Source organism: Acomys russatus, chromosome 29 (genome assembly GCF_903995435.1).
Source record: "Acomys russatus chromosome 29, mAcoRus1.1, whole genome shotgun sequence".
NCBI lineage: Eukaryota > Metazoa > Chordata > Mammalia > Rodentia > Muridae > Acomys > Acomys russatus.
Window position 1 is genome coordinate 12593787 of NC_067165.1, and position 18507 is coordinate 12612293.

General features: G+C 42.2%; 1 protein-coding gene and 2 pseudogenes across 2 annotated transcripts in view; 1 reads left to right on the forward strand and 2 right to left on the reverse strand.

Annotated features, from left to right (window-relative positions):
• The window catches only part of Tesk2 (testis associated actin remodelling kinase 2), a 105775-nt gene that overhangs the window by 13718 nt on the left and 73550 nt on the right, over nt 1–18507 (forward strand). The window contains exons 1-2 of one of the 2 annotated variants that reach the window (XM_051171129.1): nt 2453–2791; nt 13392–13694. In XM_051171129.1, coding sequence (XP_051027086.1) covers nt 13473–13694 — 222 coding nt within the window. In that variant the 5' untranslated portion in view covers nt 2453–2791; nt 13392–13472. Of the gene's footprint in view, nt 1–2452; nt 2792–13391; nt 13695–18507 lie in introns of those variants that run through there. The other variant, XM_051171128.1, reaches the window with a different exon arrangement.
• On the reverse strand, nt 174–3430 carry LOC127211942 (mitochondrial pyruvate carrier 2-like; annotated as a pseudogene).
• On the reverse strand, nt 5876–6751 carry LOC127211311 (40S ribosomal protein S2-like; annotated as a pseudogene).

The window sequence follows — 18507 nt, forward strand, 5'->3', positions numbered from 1 at the left end:
TTGAGGCCAGCCTGGTCTACAAAGTGAGTCTAGGACAGCCTAGGCTACACAGAGAAACCCTGTCTCAAAAAACAAAACAAAAAAAAGTTTGCTTTATTACAGTTAGATTTCTTTTCCATTCTTTTCAAATGTTATCAGAATAATTAGCATCGCCTCATCAATAATCAAATAAACTAGGTTCCAATGCTTCTGTCCACATCTGGGTTGTTCAGGTGATCAGGAACTCTCCTGACGCCTTTAGCTTTGAGTTCTTGATTATATCTCCAAATATGAAGCAGCTGAGAGGCTCCTGCTGACCTCACAAAGAAATTAACAGCAAACAAACTCCAGTTTTTGGTATAATTACAAGTGAGTACCTTGACCAAATAAACTCTGTAGCCATCAGCACAGTGGACTGAGCTGTGCTGAGTTTCTCTGCAGGTCTGGCTATGTCAGCTAGCCCAGCACACACCAATCTCCATTTCATTATTGGAGCCCAGAAAAGAAACTGTTCTGGGGTCTACCGGGTGGCTGTATAGCAGCCTCAATTTCTCTGCCAGTGACAACTCCACTTTATCCATGAGTCGGTGGTAGGTGGCCCAGAGGCCGATCTGACAGCCACTGTGTCCTTGTCCCTAGCTGACAACGAAGGGCGGCTAGTCATTTTCTCTCCGCCGCGCTGGCCTGAAGTGAAGCACCTAGAGGCCATGACTGGAGAAGCCCCCTTTTATTATTTGAGACAAAAAATCTCACTATGAAGCCATGGCAAGAGAAATTGTTTTGTAGATCAGATCCACCTGCCTCTATCTCCCATTGCTTGCATTAGAGCTGTGTGCCATCAGCTGGGTGTGGTGGCACATTCCTTTAATCCCAGCACTCAGGAGGCAGAGGCAGGCAGATGTCTGTAAATTTGAGACCAGCCTAGTCTACAGAGTGAGTTCCACTACATAGAGGACTGTTACACAGAGAAACCCTGTTTTGGAAAAAAACAAAATAAAACTCCCCAAATGTGTGTCACTATACTCAGTGACCTCCCTCTTTACGTGAGAGATAATGCATACGTTACAGAGATATCATGAAGATAGAGGAAACATACATAACAATTGGTTGGGGCTAGAGAGATGGCTTAGTGGTTAAGAGCACTGACTGTTCCTCCAAAGGACCTGGGTTCAATTCTCAGCACCCATGTGGCAGTTCACAACTGTCTGTAGTTCTAGTTCTAGGGGACTCCAATACCTTCACATAAAAAAAAAAAAAAAACTGCTGGGAGTGGTGGTGCACACCTTTAATCTCAGCACTCAGGGAAATAGAGGCAGGAGGATCACTGTGAGTTCGAGGCCATCCTGGTATATAAATTGAGTCCAAGACAGCCAAGGCTCCACAGAGAAAACCTGTCAAAAACAATTGGCAGAATGTAAGTGGTGTCTGCAGTGACCTATAGAAGTATTTTGGCTAAGTGGGTGATCTGAGAGTCCTAAAAATTTCCTTATTCTTTAGGAAATAATTTATAGTTCCACTTTGGGAAGATAAAAAATATAATATTGCATATAGGATGTTTAGTCCACTATTTTTATTCTTTTTTTTCCCCTCACTATCTTTTTTTTTTTTTCCCAACTGTTAGCTTTTTCTTTTTTTTTTTTTTTGAGACAGGGTTTCTGTGTTAGCTTTGGCTGTCCTATACTTGCTTTGTAGACCAGGCTGGCCTCGAACTCACAGCAATCCGCCTGCCTCTGCCTCCTGGGTGCTGGGATTAAACGTGTGCGCTACCATACCTGGCTCACTTTATTTCTTTTAAAAATTTTTTTAAGGTTAGGTGGAGGTGGTACACACCTTTAAACCCAGCACTGGCAGGATGGGGGGTGCTGAGGCAAGTGGATTGTGACTTCAAAGCCAGCCTACAGAGATAGTTCCAGGATAGCCAGGCTATACAGAGAAATCCTATGTTGACAAACAAAACAGAAGTTTAAATATTTTTGCCTGCATGTGTATCTGTGTATTGTGTCAATGCAGTGTCTGGGGAGATCCAGAGAGTGTTATACCCCCGGAATTGGAGTTACTTACTGAAGGCTGTGAGCCAAAATGTGGGTGCTAGGAGTCATAACTGCTAAACCATCTCTCCAGCCCTATACTTACTTTTATTTTATATAAAACAACTCAATCTCAATGTAATCGGAATTAAACTTTAAAAAAGAAACCTGTGGGAGCCTTTCCCTCTCTCATTCCCTCTTTTTCCCTCTTCTCCTCCGTCCTCTCTTAATCCCCTTTACTTTTATCTCTTCTCCTTTCTTCTATCTAAAAATGCCCAAGTTGCAGCACAGGCCCTAAAAAATTGTGTTAGGCTAGGTGCAGGCCTTCAATTCCAGCACTTGTGAGGCAGAGGTAGGAGGATCTCTGAGTTTGAGGTCTGCCAGGTCTGTGTAGCAAGTTCTAGGCCGTCCAGGACTATGTAAAGAGACTGTCTTAAAAAACAAACAAACAAAAAGTGTGTTTGTTTCCTTGTAAGCTACATAATTGTGGCATTTTTGAAAGACCACTAAAGGCCGTTTCCTGTTTAAGGACAAAAGCAATGAAGCTTTTCCAGTCAGGGTTTGTTTCTCAGCTGCGCGCTGCTGGCATTCCAAGGAGGACAATTCTTTGTTGTGCAGGACATTTAGTTTCCCTGGCTCCTGCCCACTAACATACCAGCATTGCCTACCGCACACCCCCAACATTGTCATGAACTCTCCTTGACAGGGATATCCAGCCTCCCGCAGGCAGACCTCACAGGCCTCTAGTTCAGAGACTCTTCCTGAAGTATTACTGTATGAGGCAGGTCAGTATTACCAATTTTCATTATATATATATTTTAAAAAGGCCAGTGTTTTGTCTGGCATGTGCTCAGTGAGTGTTTATTAAGCATGTGCAAGGTTCTAGATTCCATCCACAGCAGTAAAAATAAAATTCAAGTTCAAAAGCTTACAATTGCTCATACTTAGGTGTGGTGATGCACGCTTTTAAAGATCCTGGTGCTTGGAAAGCAGAGGCAGGTGGATCTCTAAGAGTTTGAGGCCAGCCTAGTCTGCAGAGCTAGTTTTAGGGCAGCCAGAGCTACACAGAGAAACCCTGTATCAAAAACAAACAAACAAACAACACAAAACAAAAAGACAAATTACTCATACTAAACAAGTAATCTACCTACGTAGTGCTTAAAATTCATGTCTGTCCTTCCTTCCTTCCTTCCTTCCTTCCTTCTTTCTTTCCTTTTCTTTTGGTTTTTTGAAACAGGGTTTCTTTGTGTAACAGTCCTGGCTGTCCTAGACAGCTGACTCTTGAGTGCTGGGATTAAAGGCTTGTGCCACCACCACCAGCCGGCTCTTCTTTTTTCTTAAGTAAGGTCTCATGTAACTCAGGATGCCCTCAAACTCACTACATAACCAAGAATTCCTTGAATTTGTGGTTCTCTTACCTCCATTTCCTGGGTTCTGCAATAACAGTCATGTGCCACATCTGGTGATACCAAGGGATGAACCTAGGACCCTATGCATGCTAGGTAAACACTCTACTGAGTTATAGCCCCAGCATGTTTTTCAATTATATCTTGCTGGTAAATCTAAGAGGGCTTTTTTTTGTTTATTTGTTTGTTTGGTTGGTTGGTTGGTTTTGACAGGATTTCTCTGTCTATCCCTAGCTGTTCTGGACTCCCTTTGTAGACCAGCTTGGCCTCTGCCTCATGAGTGCTGGCATTAAAGGCTTGAGCCACATGCCCAGCCTGTAAGAGTTATTCTTCCCCAAAATCTGTACTTTGAAGGGCACTGTAAGTATTAAGAGGTAATATTCCAGGGCTGGGGATATGGTTCAGTAGTTCAGAACACTGGTTGCTCTTTGAAGGATCTGAGTTCAGTTACCACCAGTGGCATGGCAGGTCACCAACATCTGCTTCTAATTCCAGGAGATAATGATCCTCTTTTCTGGAAAGAAAGAAAGAAAGAAAGAAAGAAAGAAAGAAAGAAAGAAAGAAAGAATCAAATAGTTCCCTGAAGCCGGGCATGCATGCCTTTAATCCCAGCACTCAGGAGGCAAAAGCAGGACGATTTCTGTAAATTCAAGGCCAGCCTGGTCTACAAAGTGAGTCCAGGACAGCCAAGGATAACACAAAGAAATCTTGTCTCGAAAAACCAAAAGAAAAAAAAGAAACCCAGGCTGAGGCCAGGGTGGCACACGCCTTTAATCCCAGCACTCAGGAGGCAGATCTCTGAGTTCAAGGCTAACCTGGTTTACAGACTGAGTTCCAGGAAAACCAGGGCTACAAAATGAAACCCTGTCTTGAAAAACAAGAAAAGTGGGCGTAGGGAATAAGAAGGGGAAGGAGAAGGGGAGAGGAGGAGAGGAAGAGAAGAGAAGGGAAACTAGATTCAGACTGTCCTCAAACCAGATTCTCCGGCCTCATCCTCTGGAGCACTGAGACAGCATCCATTCACTGCTACACCAACTCAGACATTTTTAAGAGGAAGGAAAAAAGTTGAGGGGTTTGTTTTGTTTTCAGTAACGCAGTGTTTTAGTTAGGGTTTCTATTGCTGCAACTAAACACCATGATCAAAAAGCAAATTGGAGAGGAAAAGGTTTATTCAGCTTACATGTCCACATTGCTGTTAATCACCAAAGGAAGTCAGGACAGAACTCAAGCAGGGTAGGAACCTGGAGGCAGGAGCTGATGCAGAGGCCATAGAGAGTGCTGCTTACAGGCTTGCTCCAGAGGGCTTGCTCAGTCTGCTTTCTTATAGAACCCAGGACCACCAACCCAGGGATGGCACCACTCACAATGGGCTTGGCCCTCCCCCATCAATAACTTTTAAAATGCCTTACAACTGGATCTTGTGAAGGCATTTTTTCAATTATAGGAACCGAGCTATATTTAACCTTGTTACATCTCCAGTCTTCATCTGTAAAATAGAAACAAAAACAGTGGCTATATTATACTGTACATATAGATTATATACATTAGTTAATCTAAGTCATACAGTGGCTATTATTATGATTGATCAAACAGTTCCCTCTTTTCAGATAACTCTAGTTTGTGTGTCAAGCTGACGCAAGTCTAGCCAGCACACACAATAAGCCAGGAATAGGGGCACATACCCATGATGTCAGCACTAGGGCAACTAAGAAAAATGTGGGTCATGTGTTATTCAAGGCGAGGCTGGGCACATCTCAGACAAACAAGCCTCAGGACAGCCAAGGCGACACAGAGAAACCCTATCTTGAAGAAAAAATAATAATAATAACACCAAAGAACAAACAAAACAAAACAGACAAAAAATGGAAATGACTTTGTGCCATCAAAGTGTATGAGCTTTTTCTTTTTTTGGTTTTTCGAGACAGGGTTTCTCTGTGTAGCCTTGGCCATCCTGGACTCACTTTGTAGACCAGGCTGGCCTCGAACTCACAGAGCTCTGCCGCCTCTGCCTCCCAAGTGCTGGGATTAAAGGCGTGAGCCACCACGCGGCTGAGCTTTTTCTTGATTTTATAAGGCCTTGCAGTTAAAAGCCAGCCATGGTAGAACATGGCCGCCATCCTAGCATTTAGAAGGAAGATGCAAGGTAATCAGTTCAAGGTAACTCTCAGCTAAAGGGACTTTAAGATCAATCTGAGCTACCAGAGACCCAGTCAAGAAGAGAGAGGCAGAAGCCAGGCGTGGTGGTACACATCTTCTTTAATCCCAGCACGGCAGAGGCAGGTGGCAAAAAAACAGCAACACAGCATGCAAGCCAATCCTCCAGATTCTCAAACTATTCTTCAACAGTTCCACTACATGGGATAATTTATATCCTATTCTGAAGTCTCAAAAGCATTGTGGAAACTTTTTGGTTTTTTTTGTTGTTGTTTTGTTTTGTTTTTTTAAACAATTAATTCACTTTATTTTCCTTGTAAAAACCCTTATGTGGTAGCCACAGCTGGAGCCTGGGTCCTCTGAACAGACACTCTGGTGTGGGTTTTCACAAGATGATCAATGAATTCCTGATAAGGAGACTTAGTGAACACAGTTTCTTTCCAGAGATCGGGTGTCAGGCAGCTGTAGGTCTTGGAAATGGCATCAAAAGTGGCCTTGGCAAAGTTGCCCAGGGTGGCAGTACAGCCCCTGGCTGATGTGTAGCAGTTATCAATACCGGCCATCATCAGTAGCTTCTTGGGCACAGGAGCTGAGACAATGACAGTGCCTCTGGGGACAGGGATGAGATGCACCAAAACAGAGCCACAGTGGCCTGTCACCTTGCATGGAACAGTATGTGGCTTACCAATCTTGTTCCCCCAGTAGCCTCTCCGCACAGGGATGATGGAAAGCTTGGCCAAGATGATGGCCCCTCAGATAGCAGTGGCTACCTCCTTGGAGCACTTAAACCCAAGACCAATGTGACCATTGTAGTCCCCAACAGCGACAAAAGCCTTGAACCTGGTCCGCTGGCCAGCCCAAGTCTGCTTCTGCACTGGCATGATCTTGAGACCCTCATCCTTTAGGGATGCGCCCAGGAAAAAAATCAATAATCTCGTATTCCTTAATGGGCAGGGAGAACAGATAAATCTCCTCCAAGGACTTGATCTTCATATCCTTAACCAGGCGTCTCAGCTTGGTGACGGGGATCTACTCCTTGTCTTCGGCTTTATTCCCACGAGCCCCGCAGCCTCGACCACTGCTACTAAGACTGCTGCCAAATCCCCCGCGGAAGCCGCCTCACTCTCCTAAGCCTGGGCCCCTGGGTCCTCCGGGCCCTCCCGCTGCACTGGTGTCATCCGCCATTTGGTGTTTTCCCGAGGAAGAAGAAGCTTGGGTTTGTTTTTTGTTTGTTTGTTTTTGTTTTTTTGTGACAGGGTTTTTCTGTGTAGCTGTGGCTGCTTTGGACTCACTTTGTAGACCAGGCTGGTCTCTAAATCACAAAGATTCATCTGCCTCTGCCTCCCAAGTGCTGGGAATAAAGGCGTGCGCCACCACTGTCTAGCTAAGCACTGTGGAAACTTTTAAGCCATAAATTTAAAATAGAAAAGAATATATATAAAACATATTTAGTTTAGAGTTCCTCTTTCATGTTAAAGTATTAATCGCTAGTCAGCTGAGAAAAATAGTACAAAATATAGTTCCTTCATGGAAATAAAGATTTCATTAATACATTTTAGAAATTCTGAAAAAGGAAAACACCCAAGTCCTGCCTTTGTTCCCATGGTCAGACACTAAATAACCTTATTTTACTTACAATTATATACGTGTGCATGATGTGTGTGTGTATGTATGTGAGGGGTGATTGTGAGTATACATGTTCATGTGTGGAGGTGTGTATGTACATTTGTCTGTATGTGCATGTGAGTGTAGGCATTAATTCTCCTGGAGCTAGTTACAGGCAGTGTGTGTTGCAATACCTGGGTGGTAGGAGTCACACTGTCCTCTGCAAGAGCAGTTAGGTGCTCTTATTAATGAGCCTTCTCTTCTTTGCCCTCACCACTTTTGTTGTAGTTGTTGTTGGTGGTGGTGTTTTCTTTTTTCTTTTCTTTTTCAAAACAGGATTTCTCTGCTTAATAGCCCTGGCTGTTCTGGAACTCTCTTTATAGACCAGGCTGACCTCAAACTCACAGAGATCCACCTGCCTCTGCCTTCTGAGTGCTGGGATTAAAGGTGTTTGCCACCATGCCTGGTGGTTTTGGTTTTCTTTTTCTATTTTTTTTTCCTTGGTTTTCCAAGACAGGGTTTCTCTGTGTAGCCTTGGCTGTCCAGGACTCACTTATAGACCAGGCTGGCCTTGAATTTACAGAAATCGTCCTGCTTTTGCCTCCTGAGTGCTGGGATTAAAGGCATGCACGCCCGGCTTCAGGGAACTATTTGATTCTTTTTTTCTTTCTTTCTTTTCTTTCTTTCTTTTTGGAGACAGAGTTTCTCTGTGTAGCTTTGCCTGTCCTAGACTCACTTTGTAGACCAGGCTGGCCTCAAATTCACAGCAATATGTCAGCCTCTGCCTCCTGAGTGCTGAGATTAAAAGTGTGTGCCACCACACCCGGCCTCAGCCTGGGTTTCTTAGACATTTCCCTCTCAATAAAGGAAGGTAGGTCCTGTGAGCAAAGATATGTTACATTTCCAAGTAAACATAAAAATTGTCAGTTTATTGTGCTATGCTTGAACAAGGTTCCTACCAAGCCAGCCCAGTTAGAATTAGAAATTTCTTACTTCTCCCTATATAGCTGAGGCTCAGACATGTTGAGCTGCAACAAGTAATTTTGAGCAGGTGTGGCAACAGTAATGCCAGCATCTGTGAGGTGAGGCAAGAGATAAGAATTTCAAGGTCATATTGGCCCCACAGCAGGGTTGAGGTGTCAACAAGCCAAAACAAGAAAAATATTTTACTTTCTGTGCTTTAGTGTAGGCATCTGGGATCTGTTATCCCAGGTACTCTCTGGGCATTGAACAGGTTGATAATAACTTAGTGAGTAGGGACTTGCTGCCAAGCCTGATGATCTGAGTTTGATCTCAGGAGCCACATGGTGGAAGGAAGGAACTGATACATGTGCTGTGGCATATACCTGTACATAAATTAGTAAATGTATGTATAGAAAAATGAGTAACAATGAAAAAGCACTGTTGGCTACGCTGCAGGTGCTATTTAGTTACTATCTAGACTGATACCAACTTGTAGTGAACTTTTCATTCTAAAACAAAAAGGTTGTTGGTAACCCCTTGCAGTATTCTAAGTGAACTTTAAATGGCAAAATTTGCTCAAATCAGTCAATTAACTTAGCAGGCAGTTAGTTATATTTCAATTTGATATGGTTTCTTTTTCCAGCTCTCTACTGTAACCACTTAGTCACAGCTCTCCATATAATTAACTTTTCTTTCTGTTTCCATCCAATAGTTATGATCAGCCACTTTAAGTCTCTGTCCTTGTCGGGCGTAGTGGCGCACGCCTTTAATCCCAGCACTCGGGAGGCAGAGGCAGGTGGATCGCTGTGAGTTCGAGGCCAGCCTGGTCTACAAAGTGAGTCCAGGATGGCCAAGGCTACATAGAGAAACCCTGTCTCGAAAAACAAAAAAACAAAAACAAAAACAAAAGTCTCTGTCCTTTTTTTCTACTGTGGTAGCTAGTTTAAGTCCTTACAGTTGTTAAAATGGAAAAACACTGAACAATTAATAATGAAATAGAGAACCTTGAGTTTTTGGGCCAGGTGAAGCTTGGCTGCAGTTCTGGTTCTACTACCCGTGCATGCTTAGACAGGCTTCCTAACTTTCTTAGCCTACTTTTCTTTTCTGTAAAATAGAGAAAATGTCTACTTTAGAGGCATGTTTCGGAGCTTAAGTGAGAAAACAATAGTAAAATTATTGGTGCTTAAAAAGAGCTATTCAGTTTCCTCTCTGATGGCTCGGTGGTTAAGTGTACTTCTCACAGAGGACCCAGTTCCATTCCCAATGCCCACATGGCAGCTTGTTGCCATCCCTAACTCCAGTTCCAAGGGATTAAAAGCCCAGCCATGCAAGTAGTGCACAGACAGACATCCAAGCAAAAATACTTGTACATGTAAAATAAAAGAAAATAAAATCTTTAAAACAATTTCACTTTCCTCCTGTTGAAGGTCGTCAGCTTCTGGAATAAATAGGAATCACTGTGGAACCCAGTTAAGTTTCCAAGTCTTATCCAAAGACACTCTGATGGTGTAGGTCAAATAGAAGATCCAGAACTGTGGGGTTTTAACACCTTCTTTGTTAATTTGGGTTGTTTTTGAGGCAGAGTCTCTCTGTGTAGCTTAGGTTGGTCTTTGCTGCAAGACTTTCTTCTTGCCTCAACCTCCCAAGTACTGGGTTTACATATTTAAACCACCATGCCTGCCTCTGCAGGTAAGTTTTTTCCTTGAGACAGATACAGTCCTGGGTGGCCTAGAATTCGCAATGTAGGCTAGACTGACCTTGAATTTGTGGCAGTCTACCTGTCTGTAACACCGAAGAGGTAACAGGCTTGTGTTCTCCTGCCTTTCTCCCCTGCTGATTTAGATTCAAATGACAGACATAACTTTGGAAAATACACTCCATTAGTTCATTGGTTCCATAATAAATACCTTATACTGGGCTGGTGAGATGACTCGGTGGTAAAGGTGCTTGTGGTCCAGCCTAGTAACGTGAGTTTGATTTCTGGGACCTACATGGTGGACTGAGAGCACTGACTCCCACAAATTGTCTTCTGACTTCCATAACCATGCACATTGTGGCACCTGAGTGTCTGCTCCCAACCCCAGTAAGTAAACATGTAAGACAAAATAGCTTACACAAAACCAAAAAATAAACATCAAAGAACACAAAATAAGAAAACAAACCCCACTTGACTTGTTATATTTTCACTTTCTTATCTATGTGTTTCTTCAGATTTAAAATAGATGGTTATATTGGCGAGCCCTCCTAGTTGTAAGGTTTAACATTTTGTTCTTGCAACCTTAATTCTTGGTATATTGGACTTTTTGAGACAGTGTTTCTCTTTGTAGCCCTGGCTCTCCTGGAAAAAACACTGTAGCCCAGGTTGACCTCAAAATCAAGAGATCTGCCTGCCCCTGCATCCTGAGTGCTGAGATTAAAGGCCTGGGCCAAACACCTGGCAGTATGGGTGAACTTGATGCCATTTCTTTGAAGATGTTCAATAAAGGCACTTAGATATTTTTATTCTTTGGGAATGTGGATTATTCTTTCTCAGGAGAGTCTGGTAGGACCAGCTAGAGCAAAAATGATTTTATGTTGAAGAAAAAAAAGGTATTTTACAGAACCTCCAGAATATAGTTAGACATCAGGAATGACAGAGTACAACACATTGGAGAAACCAAGCCAGTCTCTCTCCTCCCCTCCCTGCCAAGTAACGGCATAGGGTGGTCGGCTAGTGCAGCTCAATTCTCTACGGAGATGGAGGACTGGGTGAGTAGGTAAGGCATTCATCATGCTTGTGAACAATCTCACAAGGGTTGCATGCTGCAAGTGAAAAGCAAAGATTACAAGAAAAACTCCACAAAGATGTTTTATTTTGTGTAGAACTCTTATAATCAGTTCTCAAGGTGGGGTAGGACATGGGTGTGGGAAGACTGCCTAGAAGAGAGTGTGCTCCTGTGCTTTGATTCTTAGTTAAGCATGTCCCACATGGCCTGCAGGCTTTTATTTTTAAGATTAAAAAAGAAGCTGGGCGTGGTGGTGCACGCCTTTAATCCCAGCACTCGGGAGGCAGAGGTAGGTGGGTTGCTGTGAATTAGAGGCCAGCCTGGTCTACAAAGTGAGTCCAGGACAGCCAAGGCTACACAGAGAAACCATGTCTCAAAAAACCAAAACCAAAACCAAAAAAAAAATAAAAAGAAAATGTGCATATATGTGACCATGTGCATGCAGTACTCTTGGAGGCCAGAAGAGGATATCAAATCTAGAATTGGAGTTATAGATGGTTGCAAACCATTATGTGCGAGCTGGGAACTGAACATGTGTCTTCTGCAAGAATAACAGTGCTTTAACCATGGTGCCATTTCTCCAGCCCCTCTAGAGTCTTTCTTTCGTTCTTTCTTTTTTTCTTTCTTAAGATTTATTTATTATTATGTATGCTGTGCTCCTCTACCTGCGTGTACACCTGCAGGCCAAAAGAGGGCATCAGATCACATTATAGATGGTTGTGAGCCACCATGTAGTTGCTGGGAATTGAACTCAGGACATCTGGAAGAGCAGGCAGTGCTCTGAGCCATTCTCCAGCACCCCCTCTGGAGTCTTGACTAGTAATTTTTACTATACATTGTTTAATCAGCAGTGAATTTTTTGGTCATTTTAAAGTACCTTTTACTTGTTTGATGGTGCTGAGGTTTGAACCCAGGGTTTCACATAACTTAGGTAAGCTCTCTACCACTGAGCTACATTCCAGCCTCATCATTTATAGTGATGTGTGTGTGTATTTAAGACAGGGTTTCACTCTGTAACCTGGGCTGGCCTTGACATTAAAGAAATACTCATGCCCAACATTAATTACCTTTGTTTTATATTTTGAATTTAGTAATTTTTCAAATTAATGACATAGTGTGTGGCCATAAAGGATATTGGTAGAATGACAGGCTTTTGAACCCATCTTGATTTTAATTTTCCCTGTGATTTGGTAACCATACCTGATCTCTGTGAAAAGAGCATAATAATCCTTACCATGAATTTTTTGAGAATCAAATGGCATGCTATAGATAAAGCTCTCAGACTAAGTGTAATCTCTGATACTGGGCTGTAGCCTCAGATCGTGCTTTTACAGTTGTCTGCAAAGGGGTGGATGGGTAATGAATGATGGATGCTACCATGGCTGTGTTGTTATGTAGAATACAATCTACAAGGCTGGAGAGATGCTTCAGAGCTTAAGAGCGTGGTTTGCTCTTGCACATGATCTGGGTTTGGTCCCAGTACTCAAATGATGGTTCACAATGGTCTCAGTTAGGTTTCTGTCGTAGTAATATTAGGATTCTATTGTGATAAAACGCTGATTAAAAGTAATTTGGACAGGGAAGAGTTTCTTTCAGCTTACAGTTCTTACAGCACAGGCTGTTACTGAGGGAAGTAGGACAAGAACTTAAGCTGGGCAGGAATCTGGAGGCAGTGGTGATAGAGGTTATTGGGGGGGGGCTGTTTACTGTTGTCTGCTTCATATCTCTCTCTCTCTCTCTCTCTCTCTCTCTCTCTCTCTCTCTCTCTCTCTGTGTGTGTGTGTGTGTGTGTGTGTGTGGGGGGGGGCTTTTCTAGACATGGTTTCTCGGTGTAGCCTTGGCTGTCCTGAAACTCACTCTGTAGACTAGACTGCCTTTGAACTCGGAGATCCACCTGCTCTACCTCCTAAGTGCTAGGATTAAAGACATGTGCAGCCACCAGGCAATCTGCTTATAATGCCCAGGACCACCCGTCCAGGGATGGCATCACCTAGTGTGTGCTGGGCCCCTCCCACATCAGTCAGTAATTAAAATACCCTGCAGACTTGCTGCAGGCATATCTTATGGAGGCATTTTCTTACCTGAGTGTGGCTCTTCCCAAGTGACCCTAGCACATATCAAGTTGACATAAAACTAGCCAGGACAACAACCATCCGGCCGTCTTCTTGATCACTGTGGCCATCAGGCAAGCACATTGTACACATGCAAGCAAAACACTAATACACATGAAATGAAATGAAATAAATATATCTTAAAAAAAATTTTAAAAGAATGTAATCTATGATTTTTATATTCTAGTCACATTAAGGATGTGACAGCTTACTTTTTGTGTATATCTGTTATTTTGAAAGTGAAGACGAAGTATTATTTAGATCTGGTAAGCAGAGGTAGAATGCAGAAGGAAATACTTTTGCATTGAGACTTTGTTAATTTTCATACAGTCATCAATGGTTTTAGTAAAATGTGTGCGTGTGTTTTCTTTTTCCCTATAGTGTCACACTGGAAAAGAAGGAAAACTGAACAAAAGCTATGTGTGGAGTTCCTTCTGAAGTGAAGAAGTGATTATAGAGATTATGGATAGGAGCAAGCGGAACTCAATCGCAGGATTTCCCCCACGTGTGGAGCGTCTGGAGGAATTTGAAGGAGGCGGTGGAGGGGACGGGAGCACCGTGCAGGTGGGAAGAGTGTCATCATCTTCCTATCGTGCGATTATTAGTGCCTTTTCCAGACTGACGAGTTTGGACGACTTTACCCGTGAAAAAATAGGATCTGGCTTCTTCTCTGAAGTATTCAAGGTGAGTGAGTGATGTCTCAGCTTATGTCCTGTGGTTTTTCTGATGGTCAGAATTACTGCAGAGTGAATAGTTGTATATGGTGTTTTGTTTGTTTTACATTTTTGAGGATAGAGTCTCACTGTGTAATCCTGGCTGGCCTTGAACTCACAGAGATTCACCTGAGTGTTGGATTGCAGTCATGTACCACCACACTTTCACTGATCCTCCTGCCTCAACCTTCTGAGTGCTGTGATTACATAAGCTGTGAGCTACAGATGTGGTTTAAACAATTTTGAGAGTCCTTCATATAACTTCTTGTTTTGTTTTTATTGTTAGAACATTGGCAGTGGAGTCTAGGGCCTTGTACATACTGGGTAAACATTCTGCCACTGAACTATCTATATCCCACCCCTCCCCCGTGTTGTGTTTGTGTATGAGTGTGCAAACACAAGTGTTCTGACTAGCCTCAAACTTACTGTATAGGTAGGGCTGGCTTTGAACTTGCATTGATTCTAGTACTTCTGTCTATGTTTCAGAGCTCTTGTTACAGTAATGAATTACTGTATGTGGCTGTCTCGTGTTTTAAAAGTGGTTGTTGTTTCATATTTGAAAATATACTATTTTTGTTTTTCATTAAGCATCTAATTTTGTTTATTTTAATTGCACTTATTTATCTTTAATTTTGTGTATGTGTCTTGCATGCATGCATCTGTGTACCTTGTGTGTGCCTGGTGTTCATGGAAGCCAGAGAGGGCATCATGTCCTCTGGGAATGAAGTTACAGATAGTTAGTTGTAAGTTGCCATGTTGGTGCTGCATATAAAATCTGGGTCTTCTGAAAGAACAAGTGTTCTTAACTGATGAGCCATCACTATAGCCCCAAACTTATTTTTTAAAAAATCACATTTATCCAAGACAGCCAGGAGTACACACAGAGAAATCTTGTCTCGACATCAATCTATCAATCTGTCACATTTAAACCTGGGTGGTGGTGGCCCATGCCTTTAATCCCAGCACTTGGGAGGCAGAAGCAGGCAGATCTCTGAGGCCAGCGTGGTCTACAGAGTGAGTTCCAGGGCTACACAGAGAAACCCTGTCTTGAAAAAAACAGAACAACAACCACCACAAAAAATCACATTCGTGTGCACTTTGGTTTGAATAAGATTTGTGCCTTCCAAAACTACTTCATCTGTGGTGTTTAGAGGTGTGGCCTTTGGAGGTGATCAAGATTAGATAAATGGTGTGTGTTTGTATGTGTGTGCGTGCACTAAAGAGGTTGGCTCAGTGGGTAAGAGCACTGGCTGTTTTTCCAAAGGACCTGGGTTCAGTTCCCAGCACCCACATGGCAGCTTACAACTGTCTAATTCCAGTTTCAGGGGATCTGACACCCTCAAACAGATTTACATGCAGGCAGAACACCAGTGTAGATAAAAGCAAACAAATAAATATTAGATGAGTCACCAGTGTAGGGTCCCCTATTGTTCTATAAGAGCCCAGCTAAACCTCCTCCTCTTCTGCGCCCTTTCCATCCCTTTTCCTCCTTCTCTTCTTTGTCTCCCTCCTCTGCTTGCATGTGTGTCTACATAGACCAAAGGTTGTATATCACTTCAACAAATTTCATTTTATTTATTTATTTAGGTTTTATTGAGACAGGGTTTCTTGGTGTAGCCCTGGCTGGCCTGGACTCGCTTTGTAGACCAGGCTAGCCTGGAACTCACAGAGATCTACCTGCCTCTGCCTCCCAGAGAACTCAAATTGCAGCCATGTGCCACTGTGCCCAGTGTTATTAAGCTTTCAAAACAAGTGGTTTTACCTGTTGAGTCACCTTACCAGCTCAAGATACGCCCTATTTCTTTATTTTTAAAATTATTTTCAATCTTTTTCTTTATTAGTATTTTGCCTGGGATTCTACTGCCCAGCTTGTCTGTTTTAATATGGAGTCTCACTGTGTAGTTTTGGCTGATCTGGAACTCATAGAGACCTGCTCTTCCTTTACTTCCTATTTTTTGTGGAACTAAATGCACGCGCCACTAAGCTGGCCTCCACATTATAGTCTATTTTTTAATTTTTATTGTTACTACTTATTATTTATGTATTTATTTTTGAGGCAAGGTTTTATTGTATAATCTTGGCTGTCCTAAAATTTGCTCTGTAGATCAGGTTGTCTAATCAGAGATCTTCCTGCTTCTGCCTCCCGGAGTGCTGGGTTTAAAGACATGCACTACTATACCTGTCTCTTTATATTTTCTTTTTTTGAGTCTTGCTATGTAGCCCTAGCTGTCCTGAAACTAGCTATGTAGAGCAGCTATTCTTGAACTCAGAGATCCACTTGCCTTTGCTTCTCTGTGTTGGAATTAAAGAAGTGAGCCATGCCACATCTGGCTATTTCATGTGAGTTCTGGGGCTCAGACTCAGGTCTTGTGTGGCAAGTACTTTACTAACTGATCCTTCTCCACAGCCCCCTCTTTTTAAATTGTGTAGTTTTACATTAAATAGGATTGGATTTACTTTTCTAAAAGACTACTCAATTGTACCTCTAACATTTGTTCATACACACATCATTGCAGGATTGGAGCGTGAACTAGGGCCTCTCCTGCTAAGCAGGTGCTCTGTCACTGAGCTCACTGAGTCCAAGTAGACCTTGAACTTTGAATCCTCTTATCTCAGTCTACATGTAGCTAGGATTACAGGTCTGTACCATGAAGTCTGGTCCAAAACTTATTATATAGTTAATATTTTCCCCATTGATTAAAATTGTCACCTTTCTGTATTATTATTATTATTGTTGTTGTTGTTGTTATTATTGTTATTATTATTCTTATTATTTGGTTTTTCGAGTCAGGGTCTCCCTGTGTAGCTTTGGCTATCCTGGACTTGCTTTGTAGACTAGGCTGGCCTCGAACTTATAGCAATCCGCCTGCCTCTGCCTCCTGAGTCCTGGGATTAAAGGCATGCACCACCATGCCTGGCCTTTGAATTTTCTTTTTTTTTTTTAATTTTTTAAATTTAAATTTTAAATTTATGTGCATTGGTATGAGGGTGTCAGATCTTGGAGTTACAGACAGTTGTGAGCTGCCATGTGGGTGCTGAGAATTGAACCCGGGACCTTTGGAAGAGCAGATGGTGCTCTTACCCACTGAGCCAACTCTCCAGCCCTAAATTTTCTTATACAGTGTAATTTGGTCTCTTTCTGAACTACATTATGACTCATTCTATCTATTCAAATACCAGTACACATTGCTATAAGAACTTAATCATATAGCTCTGATGTTTGGTTAGTTTAGTTCTCCTTTGTCCTTTTTAACACTTTTCTTGGTATTTTTCTTCTGTCTTTTCTTTATTTTTCTTTTATTTTTGTATTTTTGGAGGCATGCTGGGCTTGAACACAGGTCAGTCCTTCTGCATGCTAGACAAATGCTCTACCATTGAGCTATTTCTCCAGCTCCCTTATTTTTTAGGTGAATTTCAGAACTAGTTTCTGAAAACTGCCTCTTGCTATGTTGAGATTATGTTTGTAGATTAATTTAGGTGCAGTTAATAGCTTTTGTTTGTTTGTTTTGGTTGCTTGTTTGTTTTGTTGTTGTTTTAAGACAGGGTTTCTCTCTTGGTATATCTCTGGCCATGGTGGAACTCACTCTGTAGACCAGGCTGGCCTCAGACTCAGAGATCTGCCTGTCTCTGACTCCCGAGTGCTGGGATTAAAGGCATGTGCCACTGTTGTCCAGCCCAGTTAATAGCTTTTTAAATATAATTTTATTTTATTTTATTTTTTAATCTTAAAAATTTTTTTTAATTTTGTCTGATAGAGTCTTATATAGCCTAGGCTATCCTCAAACTCCCTGTGTGGCTGAGGGATGGTCTTGAACTTCTGATCTTCCTGTGTCTACCTTCCAAGTGCTGGAATTATAAGCATGTGCCACCAAGCTTGGTTTGAGTAGTTCTTTGCAGGGGATGTGATTGGAAATAGGGTCTCACTGCATGGACCAGGCTGATCTTAAATCCTCAGAGATCTACCTTCTGAGTACTGTGCTAAGAAGCATGTTGCACTATGCTCTACCATCTTAAAAGTGCTTTATTGATTTATTATGTATATGTATGCATGTGTGTCTGTGCGTGGATTTGAGCATGTGAGTACAGGTGTCTGGAAGCCAGAAGATGGTGTTAGACACCCTGGAGCTGGAGGTATAAGTAGTTGTGAAGGTCCTGATGTGGGCGCTGAGACTCAGACTCTAGTCCCCTGCAGATGGAGTGTGCGCTCTTACTTGTGGGCCATCTCTCCAGTCCTGGCCTCATGTTGTTTTAAATGTTGAATTTATTTTTCATGTAGCTAGTTTACTGAATCTGAGTTTTGCAATAGATTTTAGAGTTGACTTGGTTTGGTGTTTCAGCTTGCTAATCATCTGTGAATAACTATATATTTCTTATTTTCATTCTTTTTTTTTTTAATTTTATTTATTATTATGTATACAGTGTTTTGCCTGCATGTACACCTGCACACCATAAGAGGGCACCAGATCTCATTGTAGATGGTTGTGCGCCACCATGTGGTTGCTGGGAATTGAACTCAGGACCTTTGGAAGAGCAGCCAGTGCTCTTAACCTCTGAGCCATCTCTCCAGCCCTTTTCATCCTTTCTAAAAAAATATTTTATTTAATTTTAATTCATATGCATTGGTGTGAGGGTATCAGATCTTGGAGTGACAGACAGTTGTAAGCTGCCATGTGGGTGCTGGGAATTGAAACCTGGTCCTTTGGAAGAGCAGGCAGCTCTTAACCACTGAGCTGTCTCTCCAGCCCCCTATTTTCATCCTTTAATAATGTTTTCTTTTCTTTTTC